Genomic DNA, 21733 nt, shown 5'->3' on the forward strand with positions numbered 1-21733 from the left:
CGTTGCCTGTTATTGCTCTGCAGTGGCGTAACGTTGCCTGTTATTGCTCTGCAGTGGCGTAACGTTCTAACGTTGCCTGTTATTGCTCTGCAGTGGCGTAACGTTGCCTGTTATTGCTCTGCAGTGGCGTAACGTTGCCTGTTATTGCTCTGCAGTGGCGTAACGTTCTAACGTTGCCTGTTATTGCTCTGCAGTGGCGTAACGTTGCCTGTTATTGCTCTGCAGTGGCGTAACGTTGCCTGTTATTGCTCTGCAGTGGCGTAACGTTCTAACGTTGCCTGTTATTGCTCTGAAGTGGCGTAACGTTGCCTGTTATTGCTCTGCAGTGGCGTAACGTTGCCTGTTATTGCTCTGCAGTGGCGTAACGTTGCCTGTTATTGCTCTGCAGTGGCGTAACGTTGCCTGTTATTGCTCTGCAGTGGCGTAACGTTGCCTGTTATTGCTCTGCAGTGGCGTGCTGTTGCCTGTTATTGCTCTGCAGTGGCGTAACGTTGCCTGTTATTGCTCTGCAGTGGCGTAACGTTGCCTGTTATTGCTTTGCAGTGGCGTAACGTTGCCTGTTATTGCTCTGCAGTGGCGTAACGTTGCCTGTTATTGCTCTGCAGTGGCGTAACGTTGCCTGTTATTGCTCTGCAGTGGCGTAACGTTGCCTGTTATTGCTCTGCAGTGGCGTAACGTTGCTTGTTAGTGCTCTGCAGTGGCGTAACGTTGCCTGTTATTGCTCTGCAGTGGCGTAAAGTTGCCTGTTATTGCTCTGCAGTGACGTAACGTTGCCTGTTATTGCTCTGCAGTGGCGTAACGTTCTAACGTTGCCTGTTATTGCTCTGCAGTGGCGTAACGTTGCCTGTTATTGCTCTGCAGTGGCGTAACGTTGCCTGTTATTGCTCTGCAGTGGCGTAACGTTGCCTGTTATTGCTCTGCAGTGGCGTAACGTTCTAACGTTGCCTGTTATTGCTCTGCAGTGGCGTAACGTTGCCTGTTATTGCTCTGCAGTGGCGTAACGTTGCCTGTTATTGCTCTGCAGTGGCGTAACGTTGCCTGTTATTGCTCTGCAGTGGCGTAACGTTGCCTGTTATTGCTCTGCAGTGGCGTAACGTTCTAACGTTGCCTGTTATTGCTCTGCAGTGGCGTAACGTTGCCTGTTATTGCTCTGCAGTGGCGTAACGTTGCCTGTTATTGCTCTGCAGTGGCGTAACGTTGCCTGTTATTGCTCTGCAGTGGCGTAACGTTGCCTGTTATTGCTCTGTAGTGGCGTAACGTTGCCTGTTATTGCTCTGCAGTGGCGTAACGTTGCCTGTTATTGATCTGCAGTGGCGTAACGTTGCCTGTTATTGCTCTGCAGTGACGTAACGTTGCCTGTTATTGCTCTGCAGTGGCGTAACGTTGCTTGTTAGTGCTCTGCAGTGGCGTAACGTTGCCTGTTATTGCTCTGCAGTGGCGTAAAGTTGCCTGTTATTGCTCTGCAGTGACGTAACGTTGCCTGTTATTGCTCTGCAGTGGCGTAACGTTCTAACGTTGCCTGTTATTGCTCTGCAGTGGCGTAACGTTGCCTGTTATTGCTCTGCAGTGGCGTAACGTTGCCTGTTATTGCTCTGCAGTGGCGTAACGTTGTCTGTTATTGCTCTGCAGTGGCGTAACGTTCTAACGTTGCCTGTTATTGCTCTGCAGTGGCGTAACGTTGCCTGTTATTGCTCTGCAGTGGCGTAACGTTGCCTGTTATTGCTCTGCAGTGGCGTAACGTTCTAACGTTGCCTGTTATTGCTCTGCAGTGGCGTAACGTTGCCTGTTATTGCTCTGCAGTGGCGTAACGTTGCCTGTTATTGCTCTGCAGTGGCGTAACGTTGCCTGTTATTGCTCTGTAGTGGCGTAACGTTGCCTGTTATTGCTCTGCAGTGACGTAACGTTGCCTGTTATTGCTCTGCAGTGACGTAACGTTGCCTGTTATTGCTCTGCAGTGGCGTAACGTTGCCTGTTATTGCTCTGTAGTGGCGTAACGTTGCCTGTTATTGCTCTGCAGTGGCGTAACGTTGCCTGTTATTGCTCTGCAGTGGCGTAACGTTGCCTGTTATTGCTCTGCAGTGACGTAACGTTGCCTGTTATTGCTCTGCAGTGGCGTAACGTTGCCTGTTATTGCTCTGCAGTGACGTAACGTTGCCTGTTATTGCTCTGCAGTGACGTAACGTTGCCTGTTATTGCTCTGCAGTGGCGTAACGTTGCCTGTTATTGCTCTGCAGTGACGTAACGTTGTCTGTTATTGCTCTGCAGTGACGTAACGTTGTCTGTTATTGCTCTGCAGTGGCGTAACGTTGCCTGTTATTGCTCTGCAGTGACGTAACGTTGTCTGTTATTGCTCTGCAGTGACGTAACGTTGCCTGTTATTGCTCTGCAGTGGCGTGCTGTTGCCTGTTATTGCTCTGCAGTGGCGTAACGTTGCCTGTTATTGCTCTGCAGTGGCGTAACGCTGCCTGTTATTGCTCTGCAGTGGCGTTATGTTGCCTGTTAATGCTCTGCAGTGGCGTAAAGTTGCCTGTTATTGCTCTGCAGTGGCGTAAAGTTGCCTGTTATTGCTCTGCAGTGGCGTAACGTTGCCTGTTATTGCTCTGCAGTGGCGTAACGTTGCCTGTTATTGCTCTGGCTTCTTTTCGATCCAGTTAGTGGGGAGTCTTGAATTGCAGTTGGTTATGACTTTAGTTTTCTTTTGTTGTTGCAGGAGTGGGGAGTATATGACTCTTTAGGTTGGAGCTTACTGATATTTTCCATTCTGCGGTTTCATTAGATGGGGCATGGTTTATTTCAATTTATCTACTTTTTGCGCTGTTTTCTGATGAGATGGTGATTTGTGGACAACTTATACAACTTATGAAGTAACATATAGCCTAGATGGTCAGTGGTCACTGAACTTCCTGTGAAGTCATTTGGGCTGGACATATTAGGTGTATTGCAGTAAATGGAGCTGTATTCAATAACAAAAGGAAACGAGAACACATGGCACCTAGTGAGGGTTTATAGGTGAGCGGCTACAGATACCGTGGATCGAGATCATGTGTACTACCTGGGTTTTCTAATCTCTATACCGAGCACTTTCCGTTTCCCCCTAGAGTCCCATATCAAATAGACCTTATGGGCAATGGCCCATTAAAGAAGACAGGATATGACTAGGTAGATGTAAATATACCTTTCAACATCTGCCTTTCAACATCTGCCTTTCAACATCTACTGTCAACATCTACTGTCTATTATGTAAATACCGCCCCCAGATTCGAGCAAGGGAGACTGGAGTGTAAAGGAACAAAATGAAGAATCAGGATTTGTTAAGATCAGTGATCACTTAGATTCTAGAGACGATGGGAGAGATCAGGAAGTATGTTTAGGGATGTTGTGAAGCTAGAAGACATGTTCTTGTGCAGGCTAACGAACTACGAAGAGCATGATTATCAAGTTAACTGTAGGATCAAAGAACACCGAAAAGGAAAGTTTTAGAAGTGATGGCTACTTACCGACTGTAGAATTTAAAGAGGAAATTAGAAAGTTACCAATGAGAACCAAGAGAGATCGAGGAAATATATCTAGGCACGTTAGGGTTGGGATTAGGGTTTATGTAAAACCGTTTTGTACGGCTGCAAAACCATAAAAACCAAAGTCACGTGAAATTTTTGGGCGAGCGAATTAGTAAGAGCCTGCAACTTTATTGAATAGGGGATTGTCATGCCTCATGTGATATCAACAAAATTATTAGATTCCTAAAATCACAATACAGATTACCGGAATGGGCCTTTGGTTCAGTTTCTTGAAGTTTACTTGATAAGCGTTGTACCGTATTTACTCGTGGCTCCTGAATCTAACTAACAACATAAGTAAGACATACAAAAGCCTTTTAATATTACCAAACGAAAACTTTTCAAACTTTTTCTAAAAACTACTTTGCTTTTTGCTCCTCGTTTCTAGCGATTTCAATGATTTTGGACCTATAAAAATGGTTTGAATTTTTGGTTGTTAGTTAATTGGACAATTATCCAATAATCTGACGTTTTTTACATTGTCAAAATAAACATCCCCTTGATTAATCCGCAACTTCTTTATCTTAGGATTTTCATAACTATAGATATTTGACTTGCAAAGTAAGTGGTAAAAAGTGGCCTCAACACACGTGAACAGTTTGGAAAGGTTGGTCAGCCATTAAGAACACCAAATGAAACTCAAAAATGTTCTGAAAGCTTCTTGTTTTGGTAAATCAATTGTTTCAGACGGATCTGTCAGTACTACATTGCAAGAAACCTATTGTGACAGCCTACAATACGGAATACCCTGATTCAAAACAATAACAGAATATCGTAAATATATTGGTCCAAAATTAGGATTGGAGACAATGGCTAACCCAAATTGTAAGCGGCCCAAAATGAAAGCTGCCTCGAACTGCGAGCAGAAGAGAGGGCAAATTTCTTAAATAACGGCCGTTCCACAAAAGCTAACAAGTTGCTATTCAAGTGAGGAGACATAGAGTCAAAGAAATGGTGTTTGCTAATTATAGAGCAAGCCACTTCCAATGAATATTATAATGGACAATATGATATGATACCACGCTGAAACTGATGTTTACGATTAGAAGTGCCGCTGAAGAAGACCCCTTTAGATGAGTAGTCCGCATGTGGAATGTGCCAGATAACCCCAACCCTCGCCAGGGCCGGGTGGTAATAGCTAGTTGATAGCTAGTTGATGAGTCGCAATCACAGAGCTCCATATTCATCAGAAATAACTGATGAAGCAGCAGGTGGCAAACTGTAACTGTACTCCAGAAGCAGGTGGTCATGCAGGGGGGGGGGGGGCAGGGGGATGCATTTAGAATCACATACATAATCTCTCCCTTATCTATCTGTAGGATCAGGGCCCAGGGGTCATTCTAAAGAGGAGCACTGAAATTAAGCACGTACACTGTACGCGGCGTACTACTACTACACTTTGTAAACCGAGACGTTGCCCGGGTGGTTCTAATGACCAATTTTAATCTTAACAAATATACAATAAAAATAGTAATAATCTCTCACAAGGGCACAAGGAATTTAAACTTCATCTGACAAATATTGCGAAAACTTTGTATGCTCCAACGGCCAGAAAGAATAACTCAACAAATAAAATTGTTTATCACAACGGGACAATTCCCCATCCTCTTACGAACACTATCGTCCCTAATATAATAGCAAGAGCCAAGACATGTATTGAACAAATTTACTCTAGTAAAATCCACACTCGCATCTCACAGAGTTGTCTTCAGTATGAATTTTCCATCCTTTGATGTAGTGGTGCTTGTTTGGCTCAGCGTTCTTCTTCTTTTGCAAGTATTGAAGGCCTGAACTAAACTTCGCTGACTGTCGCAGCTTTTGAGCTTGACTGAGTATCTGATATGCTGTACTGGAACTGGACAGAGTAACCTTGACTGGCCGAGTAGTTTTCTCCTTCAACTTGCCAACACTGAACTCTACTGAGCTCTATTGCTGATTTCAGTCCAATCTCCTCAAATATGTCTCCGACAGTTCTGTTCAAGTCTTTATTGGAATCTTCAGGCAAACCGGAAATCATGATGTTCTTGCTCCGGTCTTTTGCTTGCACCACAGACTTGACGACTTCTTTCAAAGTCTCGGGGTTACTGAACTTTCAGGTTGACAAACCATGACGTTTTCCTGAACTGCATAGCTGTACGATTTAAACTGACTTTCTACCGTGTCTTGAACGACGGTCTGCACTGCCTGCAACTGTTTCTGCAGCTGTTTTTCTTTGCATGGTCAATTATTGATTCCTGAGCGCTGATAACCAATTTCTGATTCTCGATCGACTGATTCTTTACCTGAGGACCCCAGGCTTTAATGTTGATAAACAACCGAATAGAGATTAGGCGGAATGACAGGCTGAGCGCGGCCCAGTAACTGATTCTTGATTGAGCTCAGTACGTTTTTCATTTTCTTTAACTTGTCATTTTGAAAGCGAACCAAACATGAAGCGATTCTGACAGAAACGCTGCAAACTTTTCTTTATCCGTTAAACATAATGACCTTTTAAGCAAAAAATGTTTGCACTGTACAGAAGTCATGTCAACTGGTGCTTCACAACCGAACTGATTCATAATTTTTGCCATCCAATCCTCAGCTTTAAACATAATACTGTCAATCTCCATGTCGTCCACAGCTGCCATGATGTGAAGCTAAGCTACAAGGCGAGAGTCACAAAATCTCGCCGTTAAACAAGGCGAGATAAGAAAGCAGATAAGAGAGCGAATTAAACAAACGTATGCTATAATTAATGTAGGGCTGAACTGTTGAGTGTAGGCCGTAGGGCTGAACTGTAGGGCTGAACACTAATAGTAATACACTGTACGCGGCATACTAATACTACTAGTACTACTACTGTTAGTTTTACGGTTTACCTACCTTATCAGACCTTATTTGACCGGACATTAAATGAACGGACAAAATTATGAACGGACTTTAAAATGAACGCTCGAAGGCATTCAAAACCATCAAAATTCCAAATTTTTTCATCTTTTTTTTTGGCGTTTTAAAAATTTTAGCAGATAATTTGTAAATTAATCACAGTGCTGGCAAGCACGACCGTTGCATTTATTGTGGGTATACTATGTACCCCATTTACTATTATACCCCCTTTACTATTATACCCCCTTTACTATTATACCCTCTTTGGTACACGTTACAAGCCTCTTTCGTGCACGCGAAGCGTGCACTCCGGCCGGAGTTTTTCAGACATTAAGACTCATCGGAAGTCGTTCAGCAGATTTATTTTAGTTCAAAACATTCTAATTTGATGTCAAAGATGACAGGAATAAAAAATAGTTATGTTGAGATTTTTAAGAAATTTGCATAAAATACTCGCCAGCACTGTTATACGAAATTCGGTAAAAAACCCAAAATCGCCATATTCAGGTGCTTTAAAAACCATGTTAAAATTGAGTTCGAGATCTGAAATTTTTCAGGGCGTCTAGACGTTGACCAAATCGACTGCAAAAAAAGTTTCAGGTTTCAGGAACATCGGGAAGTGGGTTTTCTAGAACCCCTGTTTTACGACAGATTGTCGTGATACATACATACATACATATACATATACATATATTTTACCAAAACCCATAATCATGGGTAGAGTGGAGCGCTGCCAGTGTCTCTCTTTCCCAAACAAAAGGCAATGATATCAATTTGAATGACCGTTATCAAATGCAAAATGATACCGAGAATGAAATCGGTCGCTCGCTTTTCCCACTCATTCATGGCTTACGAATTGTAATAAGTTTCGATTTATAACATGTAATCTATTTCAATTGTAAATGAATGGGAAAAGCGAGCGACCGATTTCATTCTCGGTATCATTTTGCATTTGATAACGGTCATTCAAATTGATATCATTGCCTTTTGTTTGGGAAAGAGAGACACTGGCAGCGCTCCACTCTACCCATGATTATGGGTTTTGGTAAAATATCATCTCTTTTTTATTATAATGTCAGGGTACTTTACAAAGCCGAAATGTAAACTCATAACTTCATTAATATTAATAAGGAGGTTATTTCAACGATTTCGAAATTTTTCCTTTGAAAACATTTCCTTGTGTTTAGGTAAGCATATCGGTCGATCACTGACTGAATTTGCCACTTTATACTCATTGAAGTTCAGAAGTTGGCATTAAATTCATATATAATGACATTGAACTGTCGTGGCAAAGCAGAATTTGTTCAAAATCACGAATGAGCAAAATTTTAACCTTTCGCACGTGCAAACCTTGAGCGGAAGTTGCGTGCGCATCCAATATTGAATCACCGTAAATTTTTGCATGATGGTGTTTTATATATAGTTTGATAAGCATGCAAAGTTTCAAAGTATTTTAAGAAGAACTGTAATCACAACGGCACTCCAAAGTTGACGGAAATTGGTGAAAACAGCAATTTTCAGTGATTTTAGCAATTTTCTATCAATTTGGGCGTGTCCCCACGTGTGCAACTTTTCGATTTTCAACTTTAAAACTAGCCTATGACACAATTTAGAGCTTTAGGAAGCAAAATTGAGCTCCACAACCCAAGGGATGGTGCAACACCAGAGAATACTAGAACGTAAAATTAGCGTTTTTATAAAATTATTCTTTAAAAAAGCACTAACTTCAATAGCGAATATCTTTATGAAGGAGCAAGCTAGAAAAACTTTCCGGTAGATTTTTAGAATGCTTAAACAATTATCTAACTTCACTATGCCCCCAAATTTTGAATAAAATTACTCCTTAATGGTGTAAAATCGATTTGAAAAATGATTACTTTGTGAAAAATCAAGTTTTAAAAATGGTTAACTTGATGACGTCATCAAGTGGTGATGATGACGTTGAATTACTTTTTAACATAATGTAAACTAAAGTCTAAACAATTATCTTCAAGACCTGTGGTCCGAAATGGCTGTATCTTTTATACTTTAGAATCTACGGACACTTAAATACAGGCTATAATTCACTGGCAAAGCGTCTATCCCTGAATATATATATGTATATATATATGTATATATCACGACAATCTGTCGTAAAACAGGGGTTGTAGAAAACCCATTTCCCGATGCTCCTGAAACTTGAAACTTTTTTTACAGTCGATTAGGTCAACGTCTAGACGCCCTGCAAAGCTTCAGATCTCTAACTCAATTTTAACATGGGTTTTAAGGCACCTGAATATGGCGATTTCGGGTTTTTTACCGAATTTCGTATAACAGTGCTGGCGAGTATTTTATGCAAATTTTTTAAAAATCTCAACATAACTATTTCTTATTTCTGACATCTTTGACATCAAATTAGAATATTTTGAACTAAAAATAAATCTGCTGAACGACTTCCGATGAGTCTTAATGCCTGAAAAACTCCTGCCGGAGGCGTCGGCCTTCGGCCGCCGCCTCCGGCCGGAGTGCACGCTTCGCGTGCACGAAAGAGGCTTCCGACGTGTACCAAAGGGGGTGTAAAGGGGGTATAATAGTAAAGGGGATAGAATAGTAAAGGGGGTACATAGTATACCCCCAATAAAGACACCGCTCGTGCTTGCCAGCACTGTGATTCAGGGATAGACGCTTTGCCAGTCAATTGTAGCCTGTATTTAATTGTCCATAGATTGAAAAGTATAAAAGATACAGCCATTTCCGACCACAGGTCTTGAAAATAATTGTTTACACTTTAGTTTACATTGTATAAACAAATTATTTGACGTCATGAACACCCTTTGATGACGTCATCAAGTTAACCGTTTTTAAAACTTGATTTTTGACAAAGTAATAACTTTTAAAAATGATTTTACACCATTAAAAAGTAATTGTATTCAAAATCTGAGGAAATTTTTACCTTAGATAATTGTTCAAGCATTCTGAAAATCTACCGGAAAGTTTTTCTAGCTTGCTCCTTCATAAAGATATTCGTCATTGAAGTTTGTGCTTTTTTTGAAGAATTATTTTATAAAAACGTCAATTTTGCGATTTAGTATTCTCTGGTGTTGGGCCATGCCTTGAGTTGTGGAGCTCAGTTCTGCTTCCTATAGGTATAAATTGTGCATTAGGCTAGTTTTAAAGTTGAAAATCGAAAAGTTGCACACGTGGGGACACGCCCAAATTGATAGAAAATCGATAAAATCACTGAAAATTGCTGTTTTCGTCATTTTCTGTCAACTTTAGAGTGCCGTTGTGATTACAATTCTTCTTGAAATAGTTTGAAACTTTGCATGCTTATCAAACTATATATAAAACAATTACATGCAAAAATTTACGGCGATTCAATATTGGATGCGCACGCAACGTCCGCTCAAAGTTTGCACGCGCGAAAGGTGAGAATTTTGCTCATTCGTGATTTCCAACAAATTCTGCTTTGCCACGACAGTTTAATGTCATTATATATATGAATTTAATGCCAACTTGAATGAGTATTAAGTGGCATATTCAGTCAGTGATCGACCGATATGCTTACCTTAACACAAGGAAATGTTTTTAAAGGAAAAATTTCGAAATCGTTGAAACTTCCTCCTTATTAATGAAGATATCAGTTTATATTTCGACTTTATAAAGTACCCTGACATTATAATCAAAATAGATGATATTTGACCAAAACCCATAATCATGGGTAGAGTGGACCGCTGCCAGTGTCTCTCTTTCCTAAACAAAAGGAAATGATATTAATTTTATTGACCGTTCTCAAATGCAAAATGATACCGAGAATGAAATCGGTCGCTCGCTTTTCCCATTCATTTACAATTGTAATAGACTAAGAAAAACTACCCAAAGGCAGCTGTACTCGGCAATAAAGATTCAATAAACTTCAGCAGTAGTAACTACCACCCTTACCCCGAAATACTAGGTATCGACCCGAACGCAACCCAAAGAGATTTTTACAGCATCTCATGATTGATGGAATCAATCGAAACTTATTACAATTCGAAAGCCGTGAATGAATGGGAAAAGCGAGCGACCGATTTCATTCTCGGTATCATTTTGCATTTGAGAACGGTCAATCAAATTAATATCATTTCCTTTTGTTTAGGAAAGAGAGACACTGGCAGCGGTCCATTCTACCCATGATTATGGGTTTTGGTCAAATTTTTTATACATTATACAATTACAATGAGCACGAACGGCAGTCGTTAAGCAGTAAAAAATGTCAAAATATCTGTAGATTAGTGTCTATGATTATGAAAGTTGTGTAAAAACAACAAATACGAAATATGACCAGATTTGATGATCATATCAAATTCACAGGTCATCTTCCTTTAACGGGTGATACCGGTAAAATGTTTGTTTTAAATATACAAGACCGTCGACGAGTCCAACTCGGCGCGTGTCTTGGTAGGTTTAAACCTACAAATCTTCCTCAAATGGTATAATTAACTTAAAATATTTAAATTGTATAATAACTCGTTTTTCATTGATCCGTTGATATAATTTAGTCCGAATCCGATGATAGCCATTACAATTGACTGAAATTAAAAAGTTGTCATATTTAGTGGAACTATGTAAAAGGGGATCGTTGCTAGCGTCGAGATTGTCTTAACCCTGCCTTAGTCAGTTGAAAGTCTGATAGCATATGTTCCGTTTGATTTGACCAAACTAATGCCTTTCATTGCTTTATATCCTAAAAGTAAACATTACCCCCAGTACAGTTCCATAGCGGATATTATGCCAAATTATTAGACTGAGATCGTCAAATAATATTTCTTCGGATATTTCTCCGGTTTGCAGTTCCATAACCTTATCCGGAGACCATCTACGGTAATTTTGTTGATTCTCACAGATGGAGCAAAGTGCAAAGAAATTACCACAAACTGCTACAATCTCCGAAAAATTCCCGGAGAGCTTCATCTCCGTCTAATACAGTAAACGGAGCCGGAGAATCATCACCGTAGAAATGGACCTCCGTCTAATAATTTGTCATAATATCCGCTATGTAACTGGGGGGTGAGTTCGCAGTGGAATAATTTTGGAAAAAATCTCAACGGACTTTAACTTGGACATGAACGGACCTTAAACGGACGGACTTTACAGTATTATTGATTATACGGAGCTTCACGACCGTGCTAAATCATTCTGCACTGGAACTTTTTCTAAAGGGCCCCTGTACTGCAGTAGTCGAAACCAGCGTAAATGGATATATTTTTGAACGCTGATTTCTAATCATCCCTCATAAAATACTTCCCTGACGAGTTATTGGCGAAATAATAATATAAGGAAGTAGGTCAAATCGATAGGGTGCGGTTTAAGCAATCAATTGAGTTAATGATCGGGTAGGTTAGGTCAGTGTATAGGGTTTGTAATTGTGGGTCAGAGCCATCTAGAGAACGTGTTAAACTTAGTCACGTGATAGTGCAATGCAGAGTGATTTATCATCATCCTCAACATTAAACAGCAATCAAATCAGAGAACGTGGTCTCGGAGCGATGACATCTCATTACCCGAAAATAAAAACACAAACTCTACAGCAGTATCTTTGGGCTGTGCTAAGCAACAAACATGCAAAAACTTCCTGGACACCTTGCTATTTGTATATATCTTATTTAATTACAAAATATATAATATATATTATATAATGATTTATGAATTTATTATATAATAATAATAATAGTGAAAAGTAAAAATGGCTTTCACCACAATATGAACAAGTGTGCAATAGGACAACATATTATATTTATCGGAACTTTCCAGACCAAGTTACTAATGTCATTTAAAGCTAAGTTATCAGAGTTACCACTGTCTATATAGCAATGACTGGAAACAACATAGTGGGTTATGAGACTCTTGTTGCTAATTGTAATTTTATTTTTAATTAAAGTTCTAAACAAGGGATAGTTAATTTTATAAACGGAGCATATAAGTGAAATTGGATATCGATAAGCTCATATATTTGATACAATATGAAAATGTTTGATGGCAGGTAAAAGAGTTTATCAGGCAGGTTAAAGTAGTAGCGTAGTAAAGAAGGACATGCGAGGTAGGTAGGTAGGACATGTGCCTCTAGTAACATTAAAAGTTGGGCACATTATGTGAGGTAGGTAGGACATGTGCCTCAAGTAACATTAAAAGTTGTGCAGATTATGTGAGGTAGCACATTATCAGAGGGTTAATATGAGATTGGTTCTGTCATTATCGAGTGGTATCAGAGCGGAAATTTCAATAAAACGCTCGGCCAAGCGATGCTGAATGGTGATTGCAATTAGCAAACCTAGCAGAGCGTTAAGAGTGGCTGAGTTGGTGATTGCAATTAACAAATCTAGCAGAGCGCTAAGTGATGCTGAGTTGGTGATTGCAATTAGCAAACCTAGCAGAGCGTTAAGAGTAAGTGTGGCTGAGTTGGTGATTGCAATTAACAAATCTAGCAGAGCGCTAAGTGTGGCTGAGTTGGTGATTACAATTAACAAACCTAGCAGAGCGCTAAGTGAGGCTGAGTTGGTGATTGCAATTAGCAAACCTAGCAGAGCGCTAAGTGTGGCTGAGTTGGTGATTGCAATTAGCAAACCTAGCAGAGCGCTAAGTGTGGCTGCGTTGGTGATAGCAATTAGCAAATCTAGCAGAGCGCTAAGTGTGGCTGAGTTGGTGATTGCAATTAGCAAACCTAGCAGAGCGCTAAGTGTGGCTGAGTTGGTGATTGCAATTAGCAAACCTAGCAGAGCGCTAAGTGTGGCTGAGTTGGTGATTGCAATTAGCAAACCTAGCAGAGCGCTAAGTGTGGCTGCGTTGGTGATAGCAATTAGCAAACCTAGCAGAGCGCTAAGTGTGGCTGAGTTGGTGATTGCAATTAGCAAACCTAGCAGAGCGCTAAGTGTGGCTGAGTTGGTGATTGCAATTACTTAGCAAACCTAGCAGAGCGCTAAGTGACGCTGAGTTGGTGATTGCAATTAGCAAATCTAGCAGAGCGCTAAGTGTGGCTGAGTTGGTGATTGCAATTAGCAAACCTAGCAGAGCGCTAAGTGTGGCTGAGTTGGTGATTGCAATTAGCAAACCTAGCAGAGCGCTAAGTGTGGCTGAGTTGGTGATTGCAATTAGCAAACCTAGCAGAGCGCTAAGTGTGGCTGAGTTGGTGATTGCAATTAGCAAACCTAGCAGAGCGCTAAGTGTGGCTGAGTTGGTGATTGCAATTAGCAAACCTAGCAGAGCGCTAAGTGTTCCAGTTTCTTTTGTGTATCTCCCTCTCTCAATAAGAAGGTCATGGCTACTGGAGCGGATTTTTGCTATGTGCATGCGACATTGACTATTTTTTAGATTGAGATACTGCTCCTCTCCGAATACCTGTTTGATAGTGCAGTAAAATTGCATTTTCTTTTGGGATGCTAAATCTGTTCTCCAATCTTTTACAAAGTGATCAACCAAATTTCCATGTGCAGTTGAGGTCGTTCCTTCTGCTCTGTGTTGGTCGGATCGAGCGAATTTGGCCGCTTTGGATTCAGACTGAGCGATCGAGTTCCAGGTCTTATACCAAGAGAGGTTTAGATTCTTCTGCTCTTGGAATGTCTGATGTACAAGAAAGTTGACGCTGCTCACGTCGGGTGATGTCTGAGACAATCTGTCGAAGTATCTCAGGCATTGTGGTAGTACCGACAGGGCCCATGGTAACCTGCCCGTATCTCCGTAACAGAAGTTGTTGTTAGCTTTCTTGTGTAAGCCGAGCACCCATTTCAGCATTTTCAGGTGTGTTGTCTCAAGTGCGTCCTTTGTTGCAGCTCTAGCAAGGTTCTGTCTTGAACCATCAGCGCAAGCCATCTCCTTTGCCATTTTTGTACACGGTAGCCATATCTGACAGGCATACGTAGCGACTGGTTTAACGAGGCTGTCTATAAGCTTGAGCATGGTTTTTGTTGTTAATGCTCGAGTGTCGACCATGCGTCTGATCGAGAAAAATGCTCTTAGTGCTTTTTTCCTCAGTTCGTTCATGGCACCTTTAAATGAACCGTTGAGACTGAATTGAATGCCTAGATAGCAGTAAGATTTGGCCGATGAGATGTCCAGGTTCCCTAGTTTGAACCCGTAGGAGCACTTCAGCAAACGAGAGCTCGAGTTGAATACCATGATTTTGGTTTTGTCGATGTTAATTGACAGTTCCCATTTACTTGCAAATTCGTGCAGGCAATCAAGTTGTTTCTGCAGGCTTTTGGCGTCGAGTGCCAAAAGTATCAGGTCGTCTGCCCACAGAAGATGGCTGACCGGGAAGCCGTTCAGTTCTGGAATTGACAAGTCCTCAAGAGCTGCTAGTCTAATGGAGAGGTCATAAATGTATACCTTGAAGAGCTCCGGCGACATTGGATGCCCCTGTTCGGTACCAATGGTGACATCGATGGTGTCCGACAGCTTCTTGCTCAGTTTGATACGGGTAACTGAGTTGCTGTACATGTTCTGGAGGCAAGAGAAGAAGCTTCCTCCGATACCAAGTCTACTGAGTTTGTACATGAGAGCCTCCCTGCAGACTGTGTCGAACGCCTTACGATAGTCCACGAAGCAAGCGAATATTTTCTTCTTCAGCTTCTTTGTATACTTCTCGATGATCGTTGTAAGGGTCAGGATATGGTCAGAGCACTGGGCACCAGCTCTGAATCCGAGTTGGTGAGGGAAGTCGGGACAGACGACTTTACGGAATTCGATCAGCCTATCAAGGAGGAGGGATGCAAAGAGTTTTCCAAGGCAACTTCCGACTGTGATTGCTCTATAGTTATCGGGGTTCTGCTTGTCCCCCTTTTTGTGTAGGGGGGTAGTTATTGAGCAGTTCCAGGGGTAGATTCCTTGCGTTAGGCAACCATTGAATAGTTTCAGAAGGACTTTTTGGAGACCGAGTTTGGAGCTCTTGAGCATCTCGTTGGAGATAAGATCACATGAAACGCTTTTGTTATTCTGGAGCTTATTGGTGACTTTCTTTAGTTCTTGGATAGTAAACTCTGTGTTGAGTTTTTCAAGTTCGACTGATGGCTCGAGGTGGTACTCGGTTCCCTGTTCACCAGCTTCGTTGGTCGAAGTGTTCGTTTGTAGTCCACCGTGCGAGGGGTCCTTGCACTTCTGATTGTATAGGTCGTTGAAGAACTTGTGAAATGCGATCAGGTCATATATGTCGAATGTATCGGGGTCCTTGCAAGCGGACGAGAGGTCTTTTAAAGCAGCCCAGTTGATGTTGTTGCTGAGGTTGATTTTCTCGTTAAGTTTGTATAGGTAAGCTCCCTTTCTAGCTCGTGTTTGTGCCCTGTATTCTTTCTTACGGAGGTAAAATCTTGCTCGGTTGGATTCCACGAGCATAGGATCGATGTGGGTGTTATTCTTGGCTCTTTCGTCTCTACAGACTAATCGTTTAGCATGCCTACAACTCCAATCAAACCATTTGTTTTTGTTAGTACTGGGCTTTCCACTTTTCTGGGTGGTAACTTGACTTGCCAGGTTAGTAAAGGTGGCAATCACAATTTCATTGAAACTGCGAATGTCGTCAGGGGAGGAAATATCAGTTTGAAGAAGAGAATCAACTTTTTCTTTGAATTGAGCGGTGTTCTGGGCTGACTTGAATTTTTCTGTGGTACCAAGTCCAGAGCAGGCATCTTTGGTCCACTTGAATGGCTTCGGGATCGATGCGAATTTGAGCTCCATTTCGTTCGAGATGTCGCCAGCCATCACAATGTTCCTTATGTTAGTGGTTAAAGTGGTGGATATTGGTCTGTGGTCAGAATAAGGGGTGAGGTCACCAACTTTGAAGAACCTTGCCCGATGAAGGAGGCTGTGGGACACGCAAATGTAGTCGACCGTACTTACTCCATTTCTTTGAATGCAAGTTGGACTGCCAAATATGTCCCCAATTGTCCTTCCGTTTAGGATTATCATTCCAGTTGTCTGGAGTAGCTCAATGAAGGGTTTGCCGTTGGAGTTGAGAATCCGATCTTGGTTGTTTCTAGAGGCTACCTCAGTAGGAGATATAGAATGCTGGGGAGGATCGAGTTCAACTTGAAGGTCCCTAGACTCGCATGGTATAAGGAAGTCGTTCAATGTGCCGGTCCGCGCGTTCATGTCACCAAGTATGGCAGCATCTTCGGAGTCGGGGATATTTGATAGACACTCTTCTAAGTGCTCACAAGTGGTTGTATATTGTTCCATTTTGGAACGCATTCGTTTCTTGTATGAGCCATGAGCTGGCGAGTCGTACACATTGATAAGATTCAGATCTTTGTCAAGGTTGAAGTATTTGGCTTTAAGCTTTACGATGAGTATGTCGTCGCATTTGGAAAAATGAACTCTGACTACTCCTGCAGCCAAGTGCTTCCGGATCGCTGTGCACACGCCACCTGAGTTGCTATCCGATCTGTTGGCGTTGAAGCATTTGAATTCCCGCATAGAAACCTGTCCTTTAGTTTCTTGTAGGCAGACGATATCGTGGCCAGCTATGAGCTTCTGGACCTCGTCAATTTCGAATTTGACACCCTCAAATTTGTCACGCTGGTGGTTGATGTTCCAGCTCATGAGTTTGAGTGAGTGTCTCATCTTAGGGGGGCTATTCATCTCTAAACCTGTTCGTGCTGCGTCTGGATCTGTCCTTAGGTTGGTAGCTTACTCGAGGTAAGCGCATTGTTTTCCTCATTCCTTCACGGAGGCGCACCCACAGCATTTTTTGACCTCGTTCTCTCAGCTTGAACCCTTCGTTACTTGTGTAAAAGTTTTGGTCACCGATGCTGTCATTTTGGAAGGTAAAGATCCTATTTTTTGCAACCGGCTTGTGTTTGTGGAGCCAGCTCACATAGTCTTCAACATCTTTGTTGACGATGCTGATTCTCTCATTGAGGGCTTTATCGTTGCTCGATGGAATCAGTCCTGAGAAGCATATTTGGGCTTTGGTTGTGTTCATCAGGTGCTCGGAGAACTCCTCAACGATACTCACGAGACCAGATTTCTTTTTGAGAAGGTCATTTATCCCCGTGTGAACATATATGCATTCGGGCTTGAGTCGTTTGATGGTGCTGTTCAATAGCTTTGTTTTTTTAGTCGTATCCTCATAGCTGTCAAACTTGAGGCAGTGTACATTGAATTGACTATTGAACAGTTTAGGGTTGAAGTGATCAAAGTTACTATCGTGGATCAGAAGAACAGTGTGCTGTCTGTAACTTTCCCTTATTCGCCTGGAAGATTTGTTTCTACTCTCCTTGGCTTCACGACTCGGTTGATTAGGTTGTGCCTCGTATGCGGTGGTCTCTGAATGTTTTGACTCACTGCGGTTGTCCTGTCTGGTTGCTGGTACAGGTACATTCTCTTTGTGGTTTTTGCTGTTCTTCTTGTTCGATGTAGTGAACGTCTCGGAGCCTCCATTCTCAACGATCTTGGACCACAGGATACCCTGTTCGCTTTCCCTGTTCGTATCATCGACAGAGGCCGGTGTGTCACGCCGGGCGGGCTTGTGGTTCGCCGGAGGCTGTGGTGAACTGGTGAGGGCCTGCGTCAGACTCTCATGGTTTACTTCAAGTGCCTCGATTCGGGTCCTATTTGAGGAACTTACAATTTCAAATGACTGAAAGGCTAGATTGAGCTCACCCTTTAGCTCTTCGGCTGTGGCTTGTGACTGGTTCTTAGCAGTGTTTGCCACACTCTTGACTGCTTTCTTCAGATTGTCTTGGCCTAGCTCAAGTGTTTCGAACTGCCTTCTATTAGCGATATTCGTTGCTTCCAACTTGTTGAAGCAGTTAGCAAGCTCAGCTCTTAAGTCTGGAGAGGACTGAGTCCTCGTGTTGGCCACTAGGTTCAGAGTATTGTTCTGTTCATCTACTGCCTCTCTAAGTAGGTTGAGGTCAGCTCTTAGTTGGTTCACTTTGTCTTCAATCGGACTGAGCTTTTTCGCGACTAAGACTTCCAGCTTTTTGTCTGAGGCAGTAGGTGACGAGATGATCAGGTCAGAGATTGCCTTTTGTTGCAGTATCTCTTCTTTAAGCGTAATAATACTGTCTTGTAGCACTGTCACCGCCGCCTTTAACTCAGAGCATTGACTGCATTCGGTACTTATTAGGTGACCCTTGAGGGGCATATCGCCCGCAGTTTCCATGTCGTCGTTAATTTCAGTGGTTGGCCCGTTAGCGGATAATAGGCTCCCGGTATCAGGTGCGACTAAAGAATTCTGATGAGGACCAAGGGGGACGCGAGGGGAGGTGTTGTTGCTACCCTTTTTTTCCTTTTTCTTTCTGTGCGACTTTCCCTTTTTTTTCTTCTTCGCACTTCTAGTGCAAGATTGATCCTTGGGGGTACCAAATTGAAATTTGGTATCAGTGTTACCAGACAGAGGTCCATCAGGGGTTACGTAGTCGCCCGAATCGTGTGGGCTCGGTTGGTCACGGAGAGACGGTGTGTTGTGCAACTGTAAGATGTTGCGGGTTGAATTACTCTGATCATCCTCACCTGGATTTTCGAAAACTAGTCTAATCGCGTTACTGTTGCCACTACACTGATTATTACAAAACGAAATCAGAGCCTTTTTTCTTTCTTGGGCTGAAAGGCTCAAGGGAAGATAATTGGCAAGGAGTTCCATTCTGATCACTGTTTCTTCGAGTTTATTGATGAGATGAGTGAGTAATTTCACCGTGTTCTTGCTTCCTGTAGACTCACAAGTTTCGAGTAGGTCACAGAGTTTCTTTTTGTTGAGAGAGACATTGTTGCTACCCTTGAGTCCAGCTAAGTGTGGCTGAGTTGGTGATTACAATTAGCAAACCTAGCAGAGCGCTAAGTGTGGCTGAGTTGGTGATTGCAATTAGCAAACCTAGCAGAGCGCTAAGTGAAGCTGAGTTGGTGATTGCAATTAGCAAACCTAGCAGAGCGCTAAGTGTGGCTGAGTTGGTGATTGCAATTAGCAAACCTAGCAGAGCGCTAAGTGTGGCTGAGTTGGTGATTGCAATTAACAAACCTAGCAGAGCGCTAAGTGTGGCTGAGTTGGTGATTGCAATTAGCAAACCTACCAGACCGCTAAGTGATGCTGAGTTGGTGATTGCAATTAGCAAACCTAGCAGAGCGCTAAGTGTGGCTGAGTTGGTGATTGCAATTAGCAAACCTAGCAGAGCGCTAAGTGTGGCTGAGTTGGTGATTGCAATTAGCAAACCTAGCAGAGCGCTAAGTGAGGCTGAGTTGGTGATTGCAATTAGCAAACCTAGCAGAGCGCTAAGTGTGGCTGAGTTGGTGATTGCAATTAGCAAATCTAGCAGAGCGCTAAGTGTGGCTGAGTTGGTGATTGCAATTAGCAAACCTAGCAGAGCGCTAAGTGTGGCTGAGTTGGTGATTGCAATTAGCAAACCTAGCAGAGCACTAAGTGTGGCTGAGTTGGTGATTGCAATTAGCAAACCTAGCAGAGCGCTAAGTGTGGCTGAGTTGGTGATTGCAATTAGCAAACCTAGCAGAGCGCTAAGTGTGGCTGAGTTGGTGATTACAATTAGCAAACCTAGCAGAGCGCTAAGTGTGGCTGAGTTGGTGATTGCAATTAGCAAACCTAGCAGAGCGCTAAGTGTGGCTGAGTTGGTGATTGCAATTAGCAAATCTAGCAGAGCGCTAAGTGTGGCTGAGTTGGTGATTGCAATTAGCAAACCTAGCAGAGCGCTAAATGTGGCTGAGTTGGTGATTGCAATTAGCAAATCTAGCAGAGCGCTAAGTGTGGCTGAGTTGGTGATTGCAATTAGCAAACCTAGCAGAGCGCTAAGTGTGGCTGAGTTGGTGATTGCAATTAGCAAACCTAGCAGAGCGCTAAGTGAGGCTGAGTTGGTGATTGCAATTAGCAAACCTAGCAGAGCGCTAAGTGTGGCTGAGTTGGTGATTGCAATTAGCAAACCTAGCAGAGCGCTAAGTGTGGCTGAGTTGGTGATTGCAATTAGCAAACCTAGCAGAGCGCTAAGTGTGGCTGAGTTGGTGATTACAATTAGCAAACCTAGCAGAGCGCTAAGTGTGGCTGAGTTGGTGATTGCAATTAGCAAACCTAGCAGAGCGCTAAGTGTGGCTGAGTTGGTGATTGCAATTAGCAAACCTAGCAGAGCGCTAAGTGAGGCTGAGTTGGTGATTGCAATTAGCAAACCTAGCAGAGCGCTAAGTGTGGCTGAGTTGGTGATTGCAATTAGCAAACCTAGCAGAGCGCTAAGTGTGGCTGAGTTGGTGATTGCAATTAGCAAACCTAGCAGAGCGCTAAGTGTGGCTGAGTTGGTGATTGCAATTAGCAAACCTAGCAGAGCGCTAAGTGTGGCTGAGTTGGTGATTGCAATTAGCAAACCTAGCAGAGCGCTAAGTGAGGCTGAGTTGGTGATTGCAATTAGCAAACCTAACAGAGCGCTAAGTGAGGGTGAGTTGGTGATTGCAATTAGCAAACCTAACAGAGCGCTAAGCGACGCTGAGTTGGTGATTGCAATTAGCAAACCTAGCAGAGCGCTAAGTGTGGCTGAGTTGGTGATTGCAATTAGCAAACCTAGCAGAGCGCTAAGTGTGGCTGAGTTGGTGATTGCAATTAGCAAACCTAGCAGAGCGCTAAGTGTGGCTGAGTTGGTGATTACAATTAGCAAACCTAGCAGAGCGCTAAGTGTGGCTGAGTTGGTGATTGCAATTAGCAAACCTAGCAGAGCGCTAAGTGTGGCTGAGTTGGTGATTGCAATTAGCAAACCTAGCAGAGCGCTAAGTGTGGCTGAGTTGGTGATTGCAATTAACAAACTTAGCAGAGCGCTAAGTGTGGCTGAGTTGGTGATTGCAATTAGCAAACCTAGCAGAGCGCTAAGTGTGGCTGAGTTGGTGATTGCAATTAGCAAACCTAGCAGAGCGCTAAGTGTGGCTGAGTTGGTGATTGCAATTAGCAAACCTAGCAGAGCGCTAAGTGTGGCTGAGTTGGTGATTGCAATTAGCAAACCTAGCAGAGCGCTAAGTGTGGCTGAGTTGGTGATTGCAATTAGCAAACCTAGCAGAGCGCTAAGTGTGGCTGAGTTGGTGATTGCAATTAGCAAACCTAGCAGAGCGCTAAGTGAGGCTGAGTTGGTGATTGCAATTAGCAAACCTAGCAGAGCGCTAAGTGTGGCTGAGTTGGTGATTGCAATTAGCAAACCTAGCAGAGCGCTAAGTGAGGCTGAGTTGGTGATTGCAATTAACAAACCTAGCAGAGCGCTAAGTGTGGCTGAGTTGGTGATTGCAATTAGCAAACCTAGCAGAGCGCTAAGTGTGGCTGAGTTGGTGATTGCAATTAGCAAACCTAGCAGAGCGCTAAGTGTGGCTGAGTTGGTGATTGCAAT

General features: G+C 42.7%; 2 protein-coding genes across 2 annotated transcripts in view; both read right to left on the reverse strand.

The window, feature by feature from the left end:
- The window catches only part of LOC134817349 (uncharacterized), a 33648-nt gene extending 16657 nt beyond the window's left edge, over positions 1–16991 (reverse strand). The window contains exon 1 of the mRNA XM_063826486.1: positions 14101–16991. Within this exon, the coding sequence (XP_063682556.1) occupies positions 14101–16991 (2891 nt within the window). The remainder of the gene's footprint in view (positions 1–14100) is intronic.
- Positions 1–21733, reverse strand: part of LOC134816726 (arginine and glutamate-rich protein 1-A-like) — a 1122901-nt gene that overhangs the window by 356603 nt on the left and 744565 nt on the right. The gene's annotated exons all lie outside the window — the stretch shown is intronic.

Source organism: Bolinopsis microptera, chromosome 6 (assembly GCF_026151205.1).
Source record: "Bolinopsis microptera isolate Bmic1 chromosome 6, MBARI_Bmic_1.0, whole genome shotgun sequence".
NCBI lineage: Eukaryota > Metazoa > Ctenophora > Tentaculata > Lobata > Bolinopsidae > Bolinopsis > Bolinopsis microptera.